The following is a 25,812-nucleotide window of genomic DNA, read 5'->3' on the forward strand; positions in this document are numbered from 1 at the left end:
CCCCCCCCCGGCAGAGATATACGAAATGGGGACGAGATGATTTTTAATGACTCAGCGCGTTCGAACGTGCAATTTTTTTTTGTTATCGTGACGTTCATTTTCTATATCAGCAAATGGAGCCATACAGGAGTCGGGCCACCCTGAAAAGAGGACAAATCAACAGTAAATTACCATTTAAAAATGCAAATACATATTTTTAAAAACTCTCCTCATTATTTATAGAACAAGCTGTATTTTTTTTTTATATATGAGATGAAAGTACAGTAGGCCAAAACCACTGTATTTGTTTTTGTGAGGCAGATTGTGGCTCATTGCCCAAGTTTTTTTTTTTTTTTCCTTCAGAGTAACTAAATAATTGGATGTTTTTTAACCACAAAGATTAGTCCTCTTATTGTGGCTATGTCCTTCGCGTGACAGCAGTCATACGGTATTCTTTTGTAAAGTGGCCTCTGGCAGTGTGAAATGAGCAGCAAGGGATTTCTGGCAAGCACCAGCTTTGTTCTACAGGTGACAACCGTCTTCAATAAGATTCATAAATCTTGCTGTGTCTTTGTCCTACAGGTGACAACAATCGCTGCCTATTCTCCTGCAAAGATGCTTCCAGCAAGATGACGAGAGGCCGACGCCGGTGTCAAAGGAGCAAGCAGCGGTTTCCAGTCCATGCAAGTCGATTACAGGGTGACTACAATCTTTTGCATTCTTCATACGTCTTGTTTATGCGGTAAGACATTAAGATTAAAGTCGTTATGGTACGTGTCTCCCAAAAGGTTTTCACGGTCTGAAAAGCAAAGTTTGGCATCTTTTAGACTGAATTCCAAATGTTCTGGTTTGTATAAACAAACGCAGACCCCCAAAGCAACAAACAGGAGCAATTTAACATAGCTTTTTATTCAACAATCGAAGCAACACTCGTTAGTGGACATAAACAATCATAACTAAAATATATGCCGAAAAAAAAGGTAGGCACAGAACTCGGCGTACAAACTAGGGGAGACTGCAAAGGTAAGGCACAATTGAAAGAGGACAACAAGGTGCGAAGAAAAAAAAACTTAGCAGAAATAATCTGCTCTGTCACCACTGCAGAAGTCAGGAGATGCGTTTTTATTTGATGATAAAGCTCTAATGGTGTGTTGTTTTTGACGGGTATGCTGCCCTCCCGTTGGTTTCGCCACTTGGATGCATCGGTGGAAATGAATGGCCGCTGTTTTGCTATCACCCATGTCTCTAGAACTATTTTCACAAATGGAGTCACCACACTTTAAAAAGTCACGCTTTTCTGCTGCCGTATTGGACCACAAACAAGCCAGACCAGGCAGGCGTAAATATGTGCTTGGCCTATAGAGAAAATGAAAGCATGAATCCAGATTGTGCAAAGTAATTTGTCCCAATGAGGGAGTCGCCCGTGCTCAGGTAGCGGGGCCGATTTTCATTTGGATCATTCTCCCATGCTAATTATCCCAATGACTTCTGTGCCCTAGAGTAGTGCTAGCAATAATACATGAGCACCTATCTGATGGTTTTAAGCTCCCCACCTCCCCCCCTTCCTCCTTTTTTTCCCCATTTCCAAGGCCATTTTGAGAGCTAATTAATGCACATGAACTGTTTGCTTTACACCGAGCTGAGAAATGTGCTTTAATGGTCTCCTCGGGGCAGCAGAGTCGGCACCGGCTTCACAATAACTGTAATTATAAAATAAAGTGAAGGTCAGCAGGAGGGAGAGTCCAACTGCTAGTCAATGTGTCCGTGATGGAAATTGAGAAACAACACTCACACACAGCCAGTTTATTGCTCCGAAGCAATCGATATTCCTAATTAATGGTTAATAAATGCCTTTTTTTTTTGTCTTTTAAAAGCATACTATTATTGATTTTATTTTCATCAACACCTGCCATGACTGGGCAGTGGTTTTGATGTTGACAGTCATTAAAAAGCGATTGACTTCAAAAGGCCGCAAAGCGCCGCGGGCTCTCGCGCACTCTCGAAATGAGAGTGATTAATACTCCGCAAGCTTTTTGACGACGGCACGGCAAAAGAGGAGAGAATGACACGCAAATGGCTTTTGCTGGGATCAGTCTCGAAACTCCATGCATCATCATTCCAAAATACAATGATCCATCTGACAACCTATTAGACGCTTGAGTCGGTAATTCGGACCAACTCAGCAAGGCTACGACTTTCTGACAAAAGCAGTTTACAAACTAAGGAGAGTTGAGTCGGTAATTCGGACCAACTCAGCAAGACTTGGTCAGACTTTCTGACAAAAGCAGTTTACAAACTAAGGAGAAACTAGTTTTGTACTTTGAAGAACTGATGATGGACGTCCCAATGTTGTCGGAGTGTCTCCCAAAACTGACGAAAGGCCACACTGGAAGAAAACTGCTCAGAACGCGGGTGGGAAGAGGCCAACGGCAACATGAGAGGAGGAGCAGGAATTTCTAGCAAGTACGAGCTGGGTCCTACAAGTCGCAACACTTGACCTTTGCCTGAATTTTGGCTCGTGCGCCCGAAACTGATGAAACTCCTCCAAAATTATGAGGTGGGCAGTGAGGAGGCCTCGAGCAACATTAAAAGCGCTGCAGCGATTTCTAGCAAGTACTGGCTGAATTCGACCGGTGACAGCATCGTCTTATCGTCTGAATTTTGACTAGTCCCTCAAAAACTGACCAAAAGATCAGAAGCTGCTGTTCCTTGCATCTGCAGCAGGTTTGTCCGACGGCGTCCCTTTGATCCTTCCTTGCTCTGGCACCTTTCATTTGGGCCCTCCCGCTGCGCGTGGTGGCGTCCCATCGAGAGGCCGACGCAGTGGATGCCAGCCTCACTGGGTGGGCAGCACAGGTTGGCTCAGGGGCAGTAGTCTGTGCCGAATAGGACCGACCACATCCATTTTTAGGAAGTGTGGGCAGCGCATCAGGCTCTGATCCATTTGAGTGGGTTTCTCAGTGAGGTTTCTTTTCTGAGATTCCAATTGACTCCGCTGGCAGTAGCCATTCTATGCTTTCAGCACTGCCCCTGACGGTCTGGAGGGTTGTCATACAGAACGACAATTTGCTCAGTTTGAGGGTGTTTTTGTTTCCTCCCCCTCGTTGATATTTTTCTTTTCCTCTGAGAAAATGGGGCACCGTAAAAGGTGACCCACTGAACTCCTGTTCAGTATCCCGTGTCTCTTGGAACGGTTGTGTCTGTTCCACAACTTGTGATGCAATGTTTTTTGAGACAGCAGTTTAAGGATGTAATTTTAAACCCTCACCCTGGACTGAAACCATCATTTCAAATCCTAATCCTTGTTAAAAACCAAAATAGAAACCTTCATTTTTGCGTAAAATTTTAACAGTGGCTGGAAACCTTCTTTGAATCCCCAACCTTGGTTTCGAACGAACAGGCACATTTGCCGGAATACAACGTGAACTATTCAGGTAAGTCCTCGCTGACAGGAGAAGATGAATTGACAGACAGTGTCAATCAAAAGTGAGCACGCTGATCTCTTGACTGCAGCTCTCGCACTGCAGTAGTGGAGTCGCTATTGTTGTGTAGCAGCGATACACGTTTGAGAAGAAGATTGAGGTAGCAGGGACAGGGAAAGAGTCGGATAGGAATGATTTCTTCATCCTTGCCTCGCCGCCGGTGTGACGCACGGTCGGCTTTTCCGTCGTCGCACCTGTCTATTAGTCACTCAGGATTACGCTTCCTGTCAGAAGTGGAATAAATACAGCTGGGGGAAGCGATACGGGAGCGAGAGGAACATGCAGCGGCGGCAGTCCCCCCCCCACCCCCCACCCCCCACTCCCCTCTTCATTTATTCATCTCGATCATCGGGAAGGCGACAAGAACGGGGGTACACCATCACAAAGTTTATTAAAGCACCGGCCCCGAGGCACAGAGCAAACAAGAGGGCTTAAAAAATGAATGGCGACAAAGAACATGACAAAATCAATGTGAGCACCGTATGGAATGTTTCGCCCCAGCCTCCGAACCCCCCCCCCCCCCCCCCCCCCCCCACACACACACACACACACACACATACACACACAGTCTGGGCACACAGATCGCCAGTCATTCAATTGAAAAAAATCCAAAATTCCTGCAGTTCTTTACTGCTGCCCAAAGCCCTATCGCAGGAGAAGGAGTCATGAGCCAAAACTGACTAAGGTCGATTGTTGTGCCATGTAGGATGTAGCCATTACATGCCAGAATACCTTCCAATTGCTTTCATGTTGCCGTTTGCCTTTTTCCTCCTGATCTTCTGCGCCCGGGAACTTCGGTGGTGGCAAAGGTTCTAGTAAGGCAGGGGTGTCAAACTCATTTTTGTCACGGGCCTGATTTGAGTTAGTTTCCCTTGGAGGGCCGTTATGACTGAAACCATTTGAAGAAGTCAAGAATAACGATTTATTCACCCATTGTTTAAACTATTGTAACGAGGGGTTTGGTAACAAGAAACTGCTGACAGTATCACTCGTATTTATTACAAATGAGAATGTGAAATTATGGTTGAGATTTTAGCAAGCATCGTTAAAGTTGACATCTTTGATTTGCTTTCGCGGGCCACATAAAATGATGTGGCAGGCCAGATCTGGCCCCCCGGGCCTTGAATTTGACACCTATGGAGTAAGGCTTGAAAATGTCTCCTTCCTGCCGGCCCCGACTGCTGCTGAACTGAAAAGTTCCCCCCCGGAAACCACAGGGACCCAACGGAGAGCTTTGAGTGAGGGTTAACCAAGGTTACTGTGCCAACTAAACCAGGAAAGACACACAATGCCTGCGCTCCTTGCACGAGATGGCAAACGCTTGCAGAGCCGCGTCAACGAAGGACACGTCAGCCTATTTTTCAGTTTCGGAATTCTCCGAGCAGCGCCTGCTGGCTTCTCCTCGCCATGAAAAATCAATCATGCACTCTCATTATCGACCCTGTTGGTCAACCGGATAGACAAAGGCTGTGCTACATGACGCCCGCCTTGCATGTGTACTGCTCATTTGAAGCGACACCTCCGAGTGGGGGAATTTTCTCCGCAGCGGACGTTTTGACTTGTTTTGGCAGCAAACAGGAAAATATATTTTGAGCTGACGTGTGGATCAAAATGCGATGAGTCAAAATATAGTTTGTCAAGTCAAAACATCCCGACGAACAGGCTGCAAGTTACGGTTTGAGTTTCATGCAATTGTTTGGGTTTCTGACCATCATCATCATCATCATCATCGAAATACATTCATATTTTGGTATCTGTGTTTTAGAGCTTCTGTCAGCTTTTTTTTTTTTTTTTTGGCCATTGCCTCTCCTTCTTCTTGTGGTAGTTGTCGCATAAATGTCAGGCTCATTAATAACTTGACAAACTTGTAAATGTGCGGTCCAACTTTTCCACAGGCTACTGTTTAATTAAACCGCTGAGCAGATGGCTCCTTTTGGAAAGCGTCTCCAATGGCGGCATATGTATGAGGAGTCATTAAACTTGACTCTGGTCGAACCCAGAGAGTCGCACCTCCTCTTCCTCCTCATCCTCCCGATCAGACCGATCATTTCCACCGCGGCCAGTAAACGCAGCGACGCGTTTGCACGTGGATTCGTTCCAGTAAGTGAAAGGGAGGAGAGGGAAGAACAGGATCAATTTGTGTGAGTTAGTGTGCATTCCGGCTGATGGAAGCGCTGTTGGCTTCCTCACAGTCATGTCGGGATTTCGACAAGTGTTCCCATCAGTGGTGGACTGACTGCAGTCGCAAGTTGATATCCAGTGATGTGCCCGACAAACGCACGTTTGTTTGTTTTATTTGTTTCGTACGTTAACAGCGAGCAATCTTCATGCTGTTTATTTCTGCGGTTTGTAAGAATTTTCTGAGCGTGTCAGAATAACGGCGTGCCTTTACCGTGATTACGAATGTATGGAAACAAGAGTGTAATCGGTTTAATGTTTCGTCAGGATCATTTAGGCAGTTGTATATGCTTAATTTGAAGGAAATGAAGCTGTTTGCCTTCAGTCTAATGTGTGGTGAAAGCAAGTTGACCGCCTTGAATGACGCGCTTGCCATTAGCTGATGAATACACGATGTCAAAATTGACTCACGGTTCCTGTCCCTTGTTATTTGCAGATGTGTTTCAAATCAAAACGCTCTGGATATTGTTCGGGGAGGGAGGGAGGGCGGGCAACCGTGAGGATGTCGGTCGTGTCTAAAGGTGATTCATTCACAGCAAGTGTGATATTGAGGTGGCGCGTTGTCGTTGTGTTTCAATGTCCGCCTGACCACCGCAGACTGAAGGATGGTCATGCGACTTCCTGCCCTTGAGTTTCTACCTATTAAGATGAAATAGAAACTTTCACCAGCTTTCGAATGCAGTAATGATGAACCACATGCTGCGACAGCATATTCACATTGTTTTGGGGGGTGGGGGGGGTCTGCATATTATCCCGTCTGCCTCAATTTTCCAGTTTCCTCTGAGCACTACTTGGCAGCTGCAGTGTTTGTCTTTTGAGCCAGCAAACCCAAAGTGGCTTTGTTTGATCGCCATAAAAACGGAAGACAAAATGCGTCTCCTAAAAAAAAAAAAAAAAAAACATCCAATAGTGATTCGATGGCTCTCAAAATTCTCAACACTTTTGATCTCTCTTCCTGTCCCACAGCGGCACCTCCGTCGCGTTTCGCTTAAGCTCACCAGGCCGAGCGGGAAGAGTGTGTAGGCCTTCATCTCGACGGGATCGCGTCACTGTAATTGCTGCGTATGTAAGCGTGCCAGTCTGCCTTCATCCCCACAAAGTCCCTCATTAGGAGCGGTCCGGACGGCGGGGCGACGAAATGGCGGCCAAGGCCTCATCCTGCTTTAATTGACACGTGGCGGAAGCAACGCTCGCTCCCTCGGATTCCACCTGAGCTTCGCGATGGAGCGCCGTTTTAATCACCTTGTCAGTTTCCGACATTATTAGCTATAGCCAGCTTCTGGAAATATCCGCTGTAATCTGCAGAGGCAGGAACGGTGATGCCCGACTAAAAACCATCTCACAACTTCATTGAATATTCTTGGAAGCTGAATTGTCAAAGTCAAGGAAAGTTTGGTAAAGTGCAGGATCGTACTAATACCTACCGATGACAACCAAGTCAATCTTTAGCTATCTCTGAAAACGTGCAGGACGTTCTTGTCGGTCACCTAAAAACGGGGCAAATGAACATAACACGTTTCTTAGCTAATAATTTGGCTTTCAGGCTGGCCAACGTTCCAGCGCGGAAGAAGCGGAACAAGATTAGCTTTTGAAATGCGGCACTTACATGGCTTGATGACTTTGCGAGGTTGTAGGCGGGGTTTGTGTTTATCAATGAGTCCATGCGGCATGGAAATGCTTTCCTTGTCTTGGGTGCTTGTTGTCATTTTAATGAAGCAAAGTTCGCTAGTAGCCCACCAGGATGTGAGGTTGACGGCGGCTGCTGTTTTTGTCATTTGTGTAATTTCTCTCTCCGGTGTTCAGGCAAGAGTTGCATTTGACATACGAGGTAATTCCTCGTCAAAGAGGATTTTCATGACATGCCAACATCTTGTCACTCACTCCGCCGGAATACTCTTGCTAAACTCTGAGAGAGAATTTATACAGGATTCACGATATGATGACGAGCTGAGTCAGTCACCACAAGCGAATGAGTTATTTCGAATGGTTTTAAATATCAGTCGAAGCAAGAATACGAGTGATTCCAAATCATATCGAACACAATTCGGAGCAAGAAATCTAGCGATTATGAATGACATTCAATCCCAGTCGTGGCAAGGGCTCGACTGATCAGCCAAGTGCAGTGGGGTGGGGGTATGAGTGCAAGAAAAAGAGGATTTGTCATTTCAGCCTGAAACAAGTACAGTAGTGCAATGAGTTCGACTGGATATTATATTTCTGGAAGATGTTTCAAACTCGTTCCATGCGTAACAGTTTTTGGAATCTGTGTGATTGTTCGTAAAACCTCACTCCTCCGAACTTTCAGAGGGGGCTCCGTCCTCCTCCAAAATTCACTGCAACGCCCCTGCTCCTGATTATGAAAAATGTACAGTTAGCATTTGTTCCTTGTCAGCACTTGTGATAAAAACGGATGACGTTCCAAAGGCCAAGGAGCGGACGAGGAACGCGATTGATTTTTGAATGACTATTTTAACCGGTGTCTAAAAAAAAAACAAAAAAAAAAAAAACGTGGACTTTTCCACATCCCTTCAAGTCTTTTATAAAGGGGCTTGACAGCTCCACTCTGCATATTTATTCAGCTTTTTCCATTTATTTATTTCTTCTATTTGGCTATTGCGGCCATCTGTCTCTCGCATGCTGTTTCCTCTCGCTGCTTTTGAATCCACCAGTTTTTAACGGCACACCGCCATCTGCCAAAAGTCATGTTTTGAAAGTGACTGCATACAATGCACAGTGTCGTTTGACGAGAGCAGTCATGCATATAAATTTATCGAGATTATTGCCAGGGATGGGCAATGTATCGATGTTATCAATTCATTCAAGTTCATTTGTTATTTTAATCTTAAATTGTTCATAGCAACATCCCCGCTGGCCTCGAATGGTGCTGCTGACCTCTTGACCAAATACATTTCAAAAAGGCCATTTTAATTCCTGCTCAGAAACAAACGACATGAGCGCAATCGTTATCAAGAAATAAGCTCTGGGGAAAGGCAATCATGGGATCAATTGCGCTGAACGTTTGCAGTGACATGGTGCTTATTTGTATGTCGCAAAGCAGTGATTTATCAATTTGTCACAAACTTGTGCTTCCCCAGATGCAAATATTTTGCGGTTTAGAAGCGCGCACCGTCGTTTCCTGTACAACTCCATGTGATAAAAGATCAGGAGATAGTTGAAGGGCGATTTTACGTTCATGCAAAAGGTTTCAGGTTCATTGTGGAACTTCGAAATGATTGGGTTGGTGAATGATAATTTGCTCCATTATAGCATGGACGTATGTGAGAGAAACGCTCCATATTTACCTGCGCGTTTCATTTCACCCTGAATGGATTGGCAGAAACTCCAGAGAGCAATTTCTAGACAAACATTGAAAAATCCCTTTTCCATCATATCTCCGCATCGGGGATTCCAGTTGAATGCGTTTCCACTCTCGGCCTCTAAGTGTCAGCATGCCCCGCATTGCTGCGCACTCTGTGTGTCGTGTGTGCGCTCATAAAGAAGCCAAGCTCGCACTCCGTGGACGCACACGCGCGGCGCCGTGCAGCCACACAGCCAGCCGGGCTCTCCTCCTTCTCTTCCTCTCCTGGCACGCTCCGAGAGGACTCTTGTGACCTCCTCCTCCTCCTCCTCCCTCTTCTCCCTCCTCTTCTCCCTCCGAACTTAACTCTCCGCTTCCATCAAAGAGCTGTTGCCGAGTGTGACAACGCGCCGTGGGTGAGCTTTGAAGTTTTTAGTCCGGGGGATGCGCGCGGCTTTCCAGCCGACTCCCGAGGCTTTGTCTGCGGGCTACCGCTCCCGGTAGTAACCCCTTTGGAGGACGGTCCAAGTTAGGAGCGGCGCGCACAGGTGTTCCTCGATTGAAATGGACCTCACGCGGACTCAAACCGGAATCGTCTATTAATTAGAAACCTCTTTTGGGAGCCACACGCGCCGCAACAACCCAGTTCGCAGACATCGTCGGACCGCTCAGCGAGCGCTCATCAACAGCGCGGTTTCCAGCGCATCCGGCACCATCAGCATCCAGCGGGGACTCCGCGCAACGCTCACTCGACACCTGTACTCTGCGTGGCTATCTTTTGGGACCATGTTGCCTGGCTCCTGGAGCTCTTCGCTGTGGCACGCCACGTGGATTTTATCTCTCCTCGTCGTCACCCACTCGGCGCTTGGGCAAGGTAAGCAGCAGGAGGGCAAACGTACATTGTGAAAGCACGGAAAGCTTTGGAGCGTATGTTTAAATCGTCTCCCCATATTTCCCAGGAGTCCAGTTTTGAATTGGCCCGAATAAAAGCTGTAAAATCGACGTGCTCTATGTAGTTTCTATCAAGGACACAAACCTCTGCCGTTACACAATGGTAGTTGTCAACCATCATCTGATTGACAGGTGCGCTTCACATAGTTTGACCTTGAAATGTGAAAACATCTCGGATCTTTATATTTGCTGTCGATATCATATTTGTTTTACGATCTCTTGTTTTGTTTGTGGGAGCGCCAAAAACTTTTGAACCGATTTCCCCAAAGGATTAGTCCAGGGTGCGTTGTTGGGTGACGTTTTGACGGCGATCCACCTCTGTCACTGTTGCAAAAAAAAAAAAATCTGTTTTTCGACTCTTTGATTGGAGTTGGCATCGACATTAGGTTTGATGATGTTCAATTTGGTGTTAGAACCGAATGGCGCTTGTTGGCAGTTTTCAATTTGATGCTGATCCGAAGTTGGTGGTCGGAGTCCTCTCAGATCCAAGTACAAAATAGATGATAATGAAAATCATACAACAAATAACTCCCTGAAACTACCCATAGATGATGCATCTCTAGTAGTCCTGAGAACAATTCTGCATGTCACGACGTTTCCATCAGTTTGTTAGTTCATTGGCAAATGCCTGGTCTGATCACTCTGCGTTCTTCAGACCAGGATCGTCCGCAATTTCAGAAAAGGGCCTTGACTCATCCTCGGACATTCCGTCTGGGATTCAAAGCCGCATACGATGGAGTATTACCTCTCGAAATAGACTCCGAGCCCTCAGTGGCGCTCACTCAATAGCAGTATGTTGAAATGATGGTCAAAACAAACAAGGCGATATCCATCATTCATGAGGGCACATCCGAGTGGCTGACTTTTACAGGAGCCCCGGTAATTGCGTCTGCTTAAGAGTCATGACATTGCCTTGATTCCTTACCTTCCCGCTCTGTCGCTCTTTTAACCAAGCCCCCGGGAGCTGTTTTATTTTGGCGCAGATCTGCCTAGTAGTTGAATGTGACCCTGTGTGGGAGAGAATGCTCGGCTCAATTTTTTTTTTTTTTTAAACGACCAGCTTAGCAAAACGGCTTTTTAACGATGGGAGAATGGCCTTCGAGGGCCATCAACTTTCGCCCAGCGCGGACGGATGGCTTCGTCCAGCGTTGCTTTGTTTTTTTTTTTTTTTTTCTTCTTCAAACCATGTAAATACGACAATAACCTGACATTTGTTCAACTTCTGAACTTGCGGCATTTTTTTATTTATTCAGTTTGTTATTTATGGTATATCACCCAACTTTACCACCATGCTATGCCCTCACGTGATTGCAACATTTTTCGCAATTCGGCGTCCAGCCATCATTCCATTTATTATTTTTTTTTTTGGTAATGTTCTCATGAGAGACAGACCTACCAAATTTCCTGTTGCTATTTGAAACCAGCTTCAGAAGGCCGACTTTTTAAAGAAATCAAGAGGGAGTTACAGAGTCTCCCACTACTTTAGTTGAATTCAGAATCAGGGTTTTTGACTCTGACTTGGGTTCTATTTATTTATATTTTTTGGTAATGTTCTCATGAGAGACAGGCCTACCAAATTTCCTGTTGCTATGTGAAACCAGCTTCAGAAGGCTGACTTTTTCAAGAAATCAAGAGGGAGTTAGAGTCTCCACTACTTTAATTGAATTCAGAATCAGGGTTTTTGACTCTGACTTGGTCTGAAACATTTGAAGCAGTCGTCAGGTCTCGTTGGCTATCTTTCAGTTTGTCACCATTGGTGCGGTGATCCCTGTCAGGTTTATTTCGGGACTTTTAATCTTGTTTGACATACATACCTATGCATCAGTGCCAGTAGATAAGTCCTCCAGGCTCCAGGCCACTTTGGGAAAAGTACTCAGGCCTTGACTGAAACCCTTACGTGGGCTTTAAACCCTAGCTCTGATTCAAACATAAAACCCTAACCCACTCTTCAAATCCCAACCTTAAAACCTAGACCCGAACTTTAAATCATATCTTCATCATAATCAAAAAAAGACGTTTTTTTTGCGACGCAAATAACTGTGACCTGAGGATGATGGCGCAATTGAAGTTAGTCTTCGTGAGCTTTTAAAATTAACGTCACTGAGTTCTTCCATCATTTGTGAGCGTGATATAAATGTCTTCTTTTTGTCCGAGAATAAAAGTGACGAGCGCAAGCATGAAAAGAAAGGCATCTCAAGACTGGCGTGCAACTGATCAGACGTTGCCGGCAGATGAGACGTCTTCAATTTGTTATTCCTTGTAATTGACAGCGGGATGATGTCTGCTTTGTCGAAGCACCTGTGTCCTGTTTGGTGGGGCGAAAAAAAAAAAAAATCTTGCTGCCAGCACTTTTCACGCTTCAGGTGGGAGTCCAGTGGTGGATTCCTCTTGGGAATGAGTTTTCTCTCAAATCTCAGGGAGGGGGCAAAACAAAACCTCCCACTCAAAGTTCATTACAATCCGGCAGAGGAGTGCTTGTGGAAAAGCTTGTTTTTGTTTTTTTTTTTCCCTTTGGATAGCAGCAAAGTTGTAAAGTCAGAGTACGATCATGTGACGGTGGAATTCTGACAAATGGATTTTGCTCCATCAAATGTCGATGCGGAGATCATTTTTGTCAGACGTCCAGAACGCAAATGAGAGCCGACGTGTGATTAACGACACTTAATAGGTGAGTCGCAGTGTAATTAACAGATGTTTTGTTTTGGGAAAAAAAGAACCAGTTGCCAACAATGAGGTGTGCAAAACCAACAAATGCGAATGTAAATTAAATGTATAGTCAATACACTACGCCCTATTTGATACTATATGTAATGTTCAAACTCATAAACTTTATTGTTTTTAGCAAGTAAAAGACTGAGAGGTCACCAAACACGTGCTTGGTACGTCCCACAGACGAAGTGGGCACAGGACGTCCCATGATTGTGTATAAAAGGAGCTTTGCTGAATCACTTAGCCGTCCACAAACAAAGACGGCGCGAGGTTCAAATCTTTGTGAGAACAGCGTGAGAAAATAGTCGGAACGGTTTCAAGCACAATGTTCTTCAATGTACATTTGCGAGGAATTTACGGATTTCAACATCAAAAGCTTCAGGAAGCTGGAGAAATAACTGCGTGTAAGCGGCAAGGCCAAAACCCAACATTGAGTGCCCCGTGACCTTCAACCCCTCAGGCGGCACTGCACCGCAAAAGCCCTAAAAGTTTGAATAAATAGTCCGACTTCTCGTATTTTAGCAGACCATGTTAACTTACTTGTACCCTCAGGTAGAGCGCATGTATCAGTTTGACATTCAGCTATTGCCAGCTCAGCCATTTTTCTTTTTTTTTTTTTTTGTCTGTTGGAACTGATTCAAAATCAATAGTTCTCCACTGCTTTTGCCTGTGTTTGAAAAAAAAAATGCTAATCCTTGGAGGGATGCTCAGTGGAGAATTGAGAGTGACAAACTTATATGATCGAAATCAGGCCAGAGGCGAAGAATACTGGAAGTTGTTTTTGGAATGAGCAACGAGATTATGTATGTAGAGTATATATTGTCCTGGATTGTATGTATTGTCCGATGTAAGTGGTTAGCGCATCGACCTCACAGTGCAGAGGTCGTGGGTTCGATCCTGTGTGGGGTTTGCATGTTCTTCCCATGCCTGCGTGGGTTTTCTCCGGGTATTCCAGTTTCCTCCCACATTCCAAAAAAATGCATGGTGGAACATTTCCAGGAAATTTCTTCAGAATTTTGGGAAAGATTCCTAATGTTCCTCCTTTGGAATAATGCTCCTTGAGTCAGTTATCAGTGATCACCACCGCCTTGCGCACCCATAAATAAGCAGAACGACTAGATGTGGTGGGAAACGAGTCCAGAACTGAGACCCCCAAACTCGCTTTCATAATTGAACGCAACAGTTGCCGATAAGGTCAGACAAAAAGTGGCACCACTGGCAGCAACATCTTGCTCATCGGAGGGTTCACCAAAGTGACAGTGGTGCAGAATAATCAATGTCATTTCCACCCAAACGATACACCCAGCGTCTTACTAATTTCCTCATTGCACGGCGAGCCGCTTCTCATTTGTCGGGCTGACACGCGGAGAAGTTTCCTTCCCGCTCGTCGTCTCCGTAACTCGCAGGAAATGGCCAGCCGATTGGATTGAACGATTTAGAAACTGTTCAATTTTCTCGTCATTTTAGCTGAAAATTCACCAAACTTTGTTTCAATGATTTCTTCCCAACGCAGCAACTACAGTTTTGATTTGGTAGGGTTGGAAAAAAAAAATCCTGTAGGCTCAAAGGTAGACTTTGTCGAATTGTTGTTAGTTCAACAGCAGGAACTCAATTGGTTTCATATTTTTGTGAGGTCCAAAACTAAAATCGAATTCTTCACGACTGCTCCTTTTGACGCTTATTATTGCTAAAAAACACCTTGCTCAGTAGAAATAAACACACAGGCTCAAAATATTTAATGGGGGGGGGGGGGTTTCATAGTACTTGGGTGCGCATGTGCCATAAAATTATTGCTATCAATTCTCTCGCCGGTTTTGATCGTTAACACCTTGCACAGTGGAAATATAAACATAATGACAAAACATCGTAAACACGCACATGGCATGCTGTGTCGCACACGGGCGCAACGTAGTCATAAACTGTCATTGATGGCTCAGTGACTCATTGTGCAATAGAAGTAATCCGTAGTTTAAAAAAAAAAAAAAAAAGTCCACGTAAATGCATGTCCATGGACATTTCATGATTAATACAGTCTGTCCTTTCGGATTTTCATGATACTTGACAATTGACCAAAGTCTGTGATAGTTGCTTGGCGTTAGCGTGCCGCTAGGACACGCAAGCTCTTCGTGTTTTGCACGTCCTCCAGAGTTGTGCTTTTATTTACTCGCCGCGACCTTTGAAGGATCTGACAAATGTGCAATTGTGGCTCGCGTTTCATGCTATACAGTAGATTCTGGAGGTGGCGGAGGTTGAAAGCGCCTTTTGTAGTGAAAGCTTGTGTATTTCCAGCTGCGGGCTTTTTATTTATTCATTTATTTTTAAACGCTTTGATATGCTGAAAATAGACTGCTAATAGCTTACATGTGTATCGTGCTCTGCTTTTGAAGCCGCTGATACTTTATTGTTATTATTTTTTTTTTTTGTAGTCCGCTAGCGCTAGCAAAGCATTTTTCGCAGTCTTATGAATGGAGATTTTTCAGGAGGGCTCACCACGCTGTTTTAATATCGTAAGGCAAATAATAATTTGCTTTCAGATTTGACTCAAATCTAACCAAGATGAATATCTCAAGTCAAGGCCAAATGCTGTATACTTGCTTTATGCTAACAAGATTGTTTTTTTTTTTATTCTTTTAGATCATTTCCATGGCTCACACATTTTTACCTTAAATCGTTTTTACTGGCGACTAAATTACAATGATTTTTACAAGAAATACCATAATTCTCTCGTTATAGGTACGATAAATACACTTATTTGCAGGAATCTCTCCATTGAAAGATGATGTTGCTGAAATTAAATAATGCATTCTGTATTTCATTCCTTTCCCCTCTCGTTGTTTTCTCGGCCCAGCATTTGCAGCTCCGCCGCCTTATGCCTCAACCCTCGACAAGCTTCCACATTAGCATCTGGAAGCCTTCAGCAGAGATGTAATCACTCGCCTTTCAAGAAAAAAATAAATAAATAACAGACCTCTTAAAATAATGCTGGACTTGAACTTTCAGGCTTGGTCTTTATTGCGGGCTGCAACCAGCAGGGTGGTGGACGGCCTCACCCTTGGTTAAATGAACCATAAAGTGACTGAAGCCTCAGGGGGCCCTGATTCCACTCATTCATGCACATCATGCCTGTCTGTAATGTAAATACATTTCGGGGGAATCTTGGGAGGTCACCTCGTGAACCTTGTAATTGCACTTTCCCCCCGGGGAGGTGTTTGACGGCAGCATACTGGGATAAAATGTCAACGTGCGTCCAAAGCATTGACGATAAGAGATTCACTTGCGACGACATTTCCGGTTTTCTATTAGGGATGGATGTTTTCTTCATCAATCATGTGGAACATTTTTAGGTTCAGCGTAATTTGTTATATTAATTTCGTAGTTGCTGTGTTACCCTGTTGGAGGGCCGTGTTTTATTGAGCGAAGCAAGTTTAGCGGTATCGTTGAATAAACCAAGCTTGGTTTCGCGATAGCCGTCTACTGGTAGCGTTAAAACATTGTGCGCAAAGTGTCTGACCAGATTCCGAAGCGCAATTTAATGTGTTTTCCAACATTTTTGGAAGGATACTGTAGCTACATTGGAAAAACACAGGGAATGAAGCCGAGTTACAATTTGGTGCGCTTTGATGACGTCCTGCGAGTTACAGAGCTGGCGGCGATATCACTGTCATGCCCTTTTTCTACTTACGACAATATCTATGCGTCGCTTACAACGCTCTTCAAAGGCGACCGATCACACGGCAGCGCAACACACGAATCTGCTACTTGTTTACACACATTGCATGGGGAATATGATGGTTGGATTCATCAGATGTAGCCATATGCTAGCATGTTGCAACAACGCCGCAATCTGACCAGGCAACCAGCTGTCGCCACGATGCCAAACGACCGAGGACAGTCTTAATTGCCTCTGCTTTGATTTGTACGGTGCTTTGACATGATGAGAGACTTTGTTTTCCCACACTTTACGCTGTCTTAATGATAACTGTAAAGCCTTCCTTTTATTGCTTCCCGGTGGTTCCAGATTGCGGCTGTGCAATGAGGGCAGGATTTCTTTTTGTCACACCTAGGGCTGGACAATATGAGTGAAAAGTGTATCACGGTATCAGTATTGCATTATTGGTCGATGTGTGTGTATTTCTGAAACCTGCAACACTAAACGTTATTTAACCTCTGTCAAAAGGTTTGTGCCGCCAGGACCAGAACAATTTTTGTTGTCAATGTTCCGACACTTCCCTCTGAAATGAGTCGTGCTTTGACTTTTCACAAATGAGTCATTTTCAAGGTTTTCAATAAAGTGCTTGGAAGTGGTTACATTTTTTATTTATTTTTTTATTTTTTATTTTTTATTAATCAAGGACAGAGGACGCAGGTGACACATTCTGACACTTCAGTGTTCTCCTTTTAATGTCTGTGTCGTTTTAAAATCACTTGTCAGTTTGCATGCTTTCTACAGTGTATTCATTTGTCACAACTGTAACGGTGCTTCAGTTGGAACCTTGTCAGAGGTCTGTACTCCTACGGGTGCTTTGAGCTCTTGAAAAGTGCTTGAATTTTACGGTGCTTGAAATTGCAATTATTTATCTTTTAATATCAACTTGCCCAAGGTGACAATGGGACCCGCAATTTTCCCCGCTTAATTGGCAGAACTGCGTTTGTGTCGAGTGGAATAGCAGTAAGTAGGACCCGCGGTGGATTCATTTTCAAAGACTTTTCCCCACCCAAGTCTCGAGAGAGAGTGAAAGGGTCCAACACAGAATTGGGATGTTAGCGAAGGCAGCCCCGCGAATTCCCTGCCCTCACGGGTCGAACAGCGACTGTGAGAAAGGGAATAACGAAAACCGGGGACTGCAGCTTATTCATTTTCAAAGCCGCCGTCTTTCTGAATTTGGCTGGACGGCGTGAAAGGGACCAATACAAAATGAGTGCGCACAATGACAACCTGCAAATTTCCCTACTGTAGAAGTGGAACAGCGACCGTGTAAAAGGGAATAGCAGTAATCTGACACCAGACATCATTTTGAAGGCGGTTAACTACGTCATGAGGCCAGTATGTAGCTACTTATATTGAGACAGTGACTTCACTCCACCGGACAAAAATGCCACAAAAAGTTTCAACTGTACGTACTGCAAAAAAAATGACAATCATGTCGCTAGAAAGGGGTTGACATACCGCAGAAGTGGGGGGATGGCAAAAGTGAATTGCAAATTTCCCAGTTGAAGGGGCAGGACGAGGCCTGCATGAAAGTGAAGCGCCAAAAATCCGGACCATTGTTTATGATTGACAAAAGCCTTTTTTTTTTTTTTTTTTTTTTTGCAATTTCTATTGTACAGTTGACTGTATGAAACATATCGATATTCAATTTTGTCCACTAATTTCTCTGCTTTAATGGCTTAACGACGGCTGCAAGAAAGGGAATAGCAGAAATTAAGAACCAGGGTGTATTACACTCGGTATTATCCCGTGCTAATTTCTTTCGATTCGTCAAATTAGCGTCACATGTGACCACTTAGCGCTCTTAGCGGTCCTCACTTAACGGGAGTGACCTCGCGATAATGGGGAGGCGTCGACGTGAGAGGCGGTGTGATTAGATGCGTGACTTTACTCGACCTCAGCTTTAGCATGCTAACAGCTAGCTCGGAGGCAGTAACAACAGCGCAGAGGTGTACCGACCAGATGTTGGCAGTCATGCACCCAAAAGATAATCACTCTCTCAGGCCTGAGCGTAGCGGGCAGGAAGTGCTCCATCCATCTTTTCTCCCGTCAATACTTAGAATTTTAATTACACCTGAGTGCTGTCAGCCTGCCAAGCCGCCAGGCAGCAGCTATTGATTCACATGCTGGCTAATTGATTAATTGTGTTCAAGGGGACGATTTTCCCTTTAGCTCCATCCCTTGTTTTGTATCTTTGAATGTTATTCTTAATGTGCAAGGTGCAAAAAAACAAAAAAACAAAACAACTGGTTATTGCAGTGCTGGAAAAAAGCATCTTAAATGACTTAACTTTTGAGCAAAGAAAATCATCCTGTTTGTCAGATTATTGTGCTCAAACATACCTCAGATATTGTTCAAAATGATTATTTGTAATCCTAAATGCAATAATCACTGTAAGTTTGACGATCTGTTCACAACAGTTAGTTACAGTGCAGATAAATATCGACAAATGAATACTTTTTTCTACTGTTTTGTTCATTAAAAAAAAAATGCTGTTTTTCTTTACCCTCCATCGGTGTTACTCCTGCAAACGGGGGGAAAAAACAATACCAACAACCACTCAAAAAGCAGCCTGCCTTAAAACGCTTTGCAAAGACACAAACACGAGTGCTATTTCTTTCCCCTGATTTGGGAATTGATTGTTATGAGCGCGCAATGGTCTCCGGCGCTCATGGGGTCGAGAAAGCTGAGAGGCAAAAAAAACAAAAAAAGCGTTTGTCAGAAATGTTGGCAAAGTGCTTTGAAGTGCCACTCCTGCGCCCAGAGCCTTTTATTTTAGCTTTATTCCCATCATAGATACTCGGCTCTTTCCTAAAAAATATCCTTTATTTCAGCACTTTAGCTGCCGCCGCATTAGATACATATTTGAATGTTTTGGGGGACTTTTAAGGAACACCGTACAGAGAATGAGCAATGAAAAAAAAAGTACAAATATGACCCCACATTCCATCACTAGCAAAGCTCGTGAAAAGGCTCGTGGAACTATGTGGCGGTAATAGTGATGGTCTACAGTGATTAGACAGCAGCACCTGAGGAGGACACTTGACAACTTGTCCTCCCTTTGATTGACACCTCTTTTAAAAAAACGTTGAGAGTAGCCTTTTGATTGACAGCTGCCATAATACCATGGAGTCTGTTAAGCAGCAACTGGACACCCTAGTACAGAAGGCCGTCATGAATCCTGAAATGTGGGTTGGAGGCAGAGAGGGAGGACGTGGCTTGCTGTCCAAAAAGCCATCCGGGCTCCTTTGGCCTTGATGCCGCTCCTCCCGCTTGTTTACGCAAGCAATGTTGGCCATTCTTCCACCCATTCAGCAGCCTTCACCCTCTTTTGGTGCAACTGCCTCTCAAAAGACGAGCTGGTGATCAAAATCCGCCAACATCGTTAAGTCCGTCTCGGATTCTTTTATTCCACTATGTCAGTTGTTCTTTACCTCTCCCATGGTACGATTAACCATTCTGACCACGTTCGCCTACGGCCCGAGGCCATGTCTTGTGCTGCTTTCATCGCGAAACCAAGATTGCCTCCAGCATAGTGTGAGGAGGTGGTACCCTTGCTTTTGCCTAAAAATGCTGAAGACCTGACATCAATTTTTTTCGCATGGGGGGAAAAAGTGTTCAATTTCTTTGTCTTGTCTATCTTTGGTCCAACACGAACCTGTATTGTTTTTGGACAAGCAATCTCGATATGCTTTTGAAACTCGCCAAAGAGGTCAGAACCTGAACAAGGCATCCCTTACAAGGGACCAATTCGCTTTTTGACTGATTTAAAAACGCCAGGGACCCAATACAAATGGTTAAGACTTTTTTGGGGGGGTGTGGAGGGAGAACTACATCATGTGTGTGGTTGCGTCTTGAATTTGATTGAAATGAAAAGCCTAAGAAAGTCAAATATATCCACTGCCCGTTGATCAAAAAGGCCTTAACCCTGAATAAGATTGGCTGATATATAATAACTCAACAAGTGGGATGTACAAGGGCCACTGGGACCAAACAGTATCACCTCTGTCTTTTTTTCATTGAAAGTCAAGAAATTTTGTGCCATCCAGGTTTTGATTTCTTCCAGGCAGGATAGAAGTGGCCTTAATGAGAAGGCGTCTTTTTTGCTCAGTGGGACATAGATCTGGCAGTCATCTGCATAACAGTGGAAGGAAATACCATGTTTCCTTAAGATGGAACCCAATGGGAGCAGATACAGCGAGAACAGCAGAGGCCCCGGAATTGAGCCCTGTGGAACTAATAACATGCAAACCAAACATGCTCGATTGTAATTTGGAAGAGGTTCTAAATCGAGAGTCAGCAAAAACTTCACAATTTGCATAAGTCATTAAATTTCATCAAAAAAAAGGTTTGGGAAAAAGTCCTAAAATAAAAAAGACAGCTAGCTGTCTTTTGATGCATTAAAAAGTTTAATCAGGGTCATCAGAGTGGCCTTAAAAGTCTTTAAAAAAAAGTCTTCAATTTACCTTCTTTCAACATGACGACAGCCTGTTAATAGTGAGTGTGCGACTCTCTTTTGTGTCGATTATTGAATTGAACGCTCAACAATGAAGGCCCGCCCGGCGTCTTTGCCTCACGTTTCAACTCGTGTCGTTTGGAATGCATCGGTGCAAAGAAAGAGATTCGAGGCAGTGAAAGATTGAGCGAGACGGGCAACTGAAGGGGAGGGGCGCGCCCAGGGGTCCGTAAAGGATGAAAAGGGGTCTTGGCAGGAGTCTTAAGGGGCTAATAAAGTGAAGTTCTCTCAGATTAGTTAGCTAATAGAGCTGGAACGTCTTGCCGCCAGGCCTGCTGCTGTATGCCGCCTGTGATATGGAACGTGAGGCCCCGATGGATTACGTGCTGTGAAGAAGCCCCCCCCCCCCCCAGACTCCCTCTCATATCCAACATCACCAATTTGCATTTGTGCCTTTCCCATATGATTTCTACAAGTACAGAGACAAGTAACAGAAGAATAGCAGATCCTGCTTTTTTTTTTTTTTTTTTGGTGATGACATGACGTCATAATCGATCATTGAACTGCGGCTTAGCATGTCCTGTACACCAACACCACTCGGGTTCAAATCCAGGGGTTGTTGATTCCAGTGACCCCCTTGCAGGCTCAAAGTGCACTTCACACTCGCATCATTGCGCCCTAGGCCAGCCTTTTTCCAACTCCCGACTCCCCTCATCTTCCTCTGTGATCAGCTTTTATTTTCTCCTGAAAATTTCCTTTCATTTCTTCAACCTTCATTTTTCTCCATACGTGCATTTTTCGTCAAAGAAGAGCAACAATCTTTTCCTGGTCCAAATAGATCAAAGGATGACTCGACAGAAAATCCATCTACAAGGGAGATTAACTTTTTACACTCCACTTTTTGTCTGGGAAGTGACTGAATGTTAACTAAATTATCCTTTTATTGCTATTTTTGCACTTTTTGTGAGGAAATAAATGCAAAACGGTGTGCAATATCACTGCTTTGTGAAAAAAATAAAACGATTAATCATTCAGCAGCTTGCAAATGCATTAGAAGATACCATAAAATAAGCGATTGGAGGATAATAGCGGAATGAAATGAGGAGGGGAAATCAGACTTTTCAGAATCTCAGAAAGAACTTGCACTGCAGTTCCCACAATGACAAATCCCCCCTCTTCCATCCTCCTGATATCTGTGTCAATGACATCTTTCCCCGCATAATGAATTCACTGTGCAGAAACGCGCCTTTCTTTCCTCCCTATATTTAGCTCATCCTTTATCTGAACGCGCCACAGATAGTCTTATTAGCTGGGATTACGTCTGATCGGGGAGCTCTTAAGCTGTTTTGTGCTTTATCAAAGTGACATTAATTGAGAGAGTTTGTAGACGCCCGGCGGTCTGAAACGGTCGCGCCGCCGTCGGACCCCTCTGCCGAGATTCCCGTCTTTGCGGCGGCGCGGCCTGGCACGGCGGGAGTTGAGCCGCGGCCGCTGATGCCGCAATGATTCACGAAGGAGGCTGCGATTACACCTGATTGGCTCACGCATGACTAATGGCTTAAGATCTCGCTTGAATTTAATTCTACTTGTGTGTGTTTACATGAATTCCCGCAAAACAAATATTTCCCCGCCCGGCCGACTGGCTTGCACCTTCAGGGATCGCCACTCGCCCTTAATGAGGGTATCGGAGTCGATGTGTAGGACTACTACTTAAACCAAACACATTTCCGCTTCCCCAAGGGCTGTTATTTCCATTAGGACCTCATGAAATGGCTTTTTGTTTACTCATTAATATGTGCTTTCGGTAGCCGCCGCGTAATTTGTTAGCTCGAGTGGGAGGGCCGAGGCGGGGGGGGGGGCTGTCGGCGCAGAGCTGCGTGGGAGATTATTTCAGTGCCCTCTGCCCTCCAAAGAAATGTCTGCGGAATTGATTTATAGAGAAGAAAATAATGCACAGGAACTCATCGCGGGGACTCTTATCTGCGGCGTGATGGCGTACAAGCGGCGATGATGGCGCTTCCTCCCGATCGTCTGATTAATAGAAATAACGCACCCGCAGGGATTTTTTTTTTTCAGCACAGTGAGTACCAAAATGGTTGAGTTCCTGTTTCATTTCAGGGCTCGGGTTGAGATTTTTCTTTTTTTTTTTTTTTTCTCGCGCCCTATTATGAAAGATGAGCTGACCGAATTGCACATTGATTGGTGCTGCTGGTGGCAGTGGGCAATTTCTTTTTAGAATGGAAACTTGGAGATTGTACAAAAATGGTCACTTTTTAAGCAAAAACAACAATTTCAGGGCACGGGTCTTTGAGATGTTTTAATACATCCTGTTAGTCCACCAAATTCAGGGTTGATTGGAGCTGGTTGATTCCTTTTAGGAATCTGTGCCCGAGAATTTTTACTTGCATCATCTCATCTTAGATGAGCCCATCACATTTCACATTGCTGAATGAAGCTGTTGGCAGGGTGTCATTTTTCTGTATTGCAATTTGGGGATTGGATACAAATTGCTCCTCTCAAACCAAATGGCTGACTTCCTGTTCATCTCAGGGTACAGGTCCTTGAGATCTGCCTCAGGCCTCAGAAAATGTGATGGGATCAATCAGACAGCCTGACTGTTGCAAAAGCAAGCACTGACCGTAGGTTAGTCCAAATTTTCCATGCGTTGAAAGCCGCGTTTGCATTCTGGCCTCCCATCCAAAAAAGAAAGAATATTACCATCCCATTAACTGCCGCTCGCCTGCTCCGAGGCCCGTTGTTGACTTGACATTTTTGACTTGGCTTGCCACCCTTGTGCTCAATCGCCTGAGCTGTTATTACGTCGTCAGGGTGCGAGATGGCGTTCAGTTGCAGCTCGCTGAATACACGCGGCGGAGGATGCCTATCTCTATTCCACCCTACACACCCCAATGGCCTTGTATTTTATTGCCCCCCCCCCACCCCTCCACCAACCTCCGCTTGTTAAGTTCTTCCAAGGACGCTGAAGATAAAGTCGAGGAAGCGTGTGTTTGAAAAGCAACTCAAGAGTTGCCTTATTTTTGTCCAGCGCTCATTAGAGCGCCCCTGCCAACTGTCCTCCATGCGCTCAACTGACCCGCCGACCGCCTCCGTGACGCCTCACTCCAAAATATGCTGCTGTCACCCTCTGATGAAATCGCCCTAACGATATCAACCCTAAAATACAGCTGCCGCATCTTTTATCACCGCTCCATCTTTTCTTCTCCGCCGTCCCCGTATGCGGTGTGTGTTTTATTTTCCACATCCCCCAATGCCCCCTCTTTCTCATATCTTTGGGTCAGTAATGAGCCGCTCTGATTTCTCTTTCCTGCCACAGGCATATTTTCTTTCTACAAGCGCACTACATCGTCTTCCTCCTTACTTTCTTCTGGTTTCTTTTCTCGCACTTTTAAGAATGAGCCCCCCTGCACGCGTCCTCATCTGTCTTATCTGTATAAAATATGGATGAGCGCTTGTACAGTTGCCCTCTGGCAAAAGACACAGGCGGCAACACCCGTGGCCTCCGAGGCCAGAATGTTAAATTGAGAGGCTTTCCCTTTTCCAGGAAGTGTTGTGAACCAAACGAGAATTATCATCGATTATGCGTCTTAATAGAACGTCCTGCAGTGAGCGGTTGTGTCACAACACCTGTAAGATGTGAACTTTTTAGAGGTCTGTGTCTATTGTTGCCCAAACTTAGTTCCCGGTGAGTTTAAGACCCCATTCTAGTGCTCTCAAAAGTTTCACAAACCTTTGGGATGCCGTCTGATATCCAGGACTGCTTTGGTTTTATTTCAGCGGTCACGTCCAGCCACTTTTATAAGGTAGCATCGTTGGCGTAAAACAGCTGCTGGAAGACAGCTGGGAAAGGCTCCAGCGCGCTCGCGACCAAAGTGTGGATAAGCGGTTCGAAAAAATGGATGGATGGATTTTCCTTACTGACCACCTTCTCTGAGATTTGCTTTTGGTTTTTGCATCCATCGTTCCTCTGCAGAAAGATAGTTTTCTTACTTCACGTGTCTACCTTTTCTTCCCTTACACCCAGTTTTCTTTCACCAACACCTTTTCATCCTTTCTTCCGACCAACATCCACTTTACATCGCTTTCTTTGTCACTTGAACTGCTTTTCGGCCTGCCTTCCTGACCTACTTCCGTTTTATTTTCCCTCATTCATTTCTGGGAATGACTTTTTTTTTTTTTTTGCCTTCTAAAGGAACAAAGGAACATGTCTGCCTTCTTTCCTGACCTCTTTCCCTGCCTTTCTTTCCACCCTTTCGGCCTTCCTTCTCATGGACCAGTCCCCCCCCCCTTTCTTTTCTTCCTTCTTGCATTGCTTCCTTCCTTCCATGTTATTGCCTCACCATATTTGCCATTATTCACGGTTCCCGCAATAATTATTCAGACCTAATTTTTGGCCCACACCATATGTAAACAGTTTCACCTTTTCCTCCCATCTGCCGCGAATTGAACCATGACGGCTGATGAAAATGACCAAAAAAAATGAGGAATGAATGAAAGAGGGAGGGATATTTTCCTCACATCGTAGTGTACTCTTGCGGTTTGGATGGCGTCCCTCTAATTGAAACAAGAGGCCGCAACGTTGGCCCAACAGCAGCTGTTGTAACTCTTTAGCCTGAGCTCGCGCGCTCAAGCATTCTCCACTCATATCCCTCGCCGCTTTGTTTCGGACCGCCCATGTTCGGAGGGGTTATGGTGATGAAAAACCTTTTGGTTTGTAATTTTGTCCGCGCGGCACCACCGTAGGGGTGGACAGGTGTGCTGTCGCGAGGGCATTGTATCGACTCGCTGAAGGCATCGGGTGAGCTGTGCCGCTGTACCCCGAACAAAGCCGGCGCTGATTAACATTGTTATTCATTCATGAGCGCAGAGGCCCGGCGAGGCAGAACCATTTATACGAGACGCTTTTAACGAATGCAGTCGAGCGTCAAAAAAAGGATCAAGAATAAATACAGTCGGCAAAGTGAGATAGTTGGGAGTTCGAATGCCAACAGCTCATCTTCTTTTAAAGGTGATGCTCTGCAGAGTTGTAAGG

General features: G+C 44.8%; 1 protein-coding gene and 1 long non-coding RNA gene across 2 annotated transcripts in view; both read left to right on the forward strand.

The window, feature by feature from the left end:
* Positions 1–672, forward strand: part of LOC109513291 (uncharacterized) — a 6,225-nt gene extending 5,553 nt beyond the window's left edge. The window contains exon 4 of the long non-coding RNA XR_002167714.1: positions 562–672. This is a non-coding gene — a long non-coding RNA (uncharacterized LOC109513291). The remainder of the gene's footprint in view (positions 1–561) is intronic.
* An 8,417-nt stretch (positions 673–9,089) lies between these two features.
* Positions 9,090–25,812, forward strand: part of sdk2b (sidekick cell adhesion molecule 2b) — a 178,570-nt gene continuing 161,847 nt past the window's right edge. The window contains exon 1 of the mRNA XM_019865589.1: positions 9,090–9,811. Coding sequence (XP_019721148.1) covers positions 9,724–9,811 — 88 coding nt within the window. The 5' untranslated portion in view covers positions 9,090–9,723. The remainder of the gene's footprint in view (positions 9,812–25,812) is intronic.

This window comes from Hippocampus comes, unplaced genomic scaffold (genome assembly GCF_001891065.2).
Source record: "Hippocampus comes isolate QL1 unplaced genomic scaffold, H_comes_QL1_v1.1 scaffold58, whole genome shotgun sequence".
In the NCBI taxonomy this organism is placed as follows: domain Eukaryota; kingdom Metazoa; phylum Chordata; class Actinopteri; order Syngnathiformes; family Syngnathidae; genus Hippocampus; species Hippocampus comes.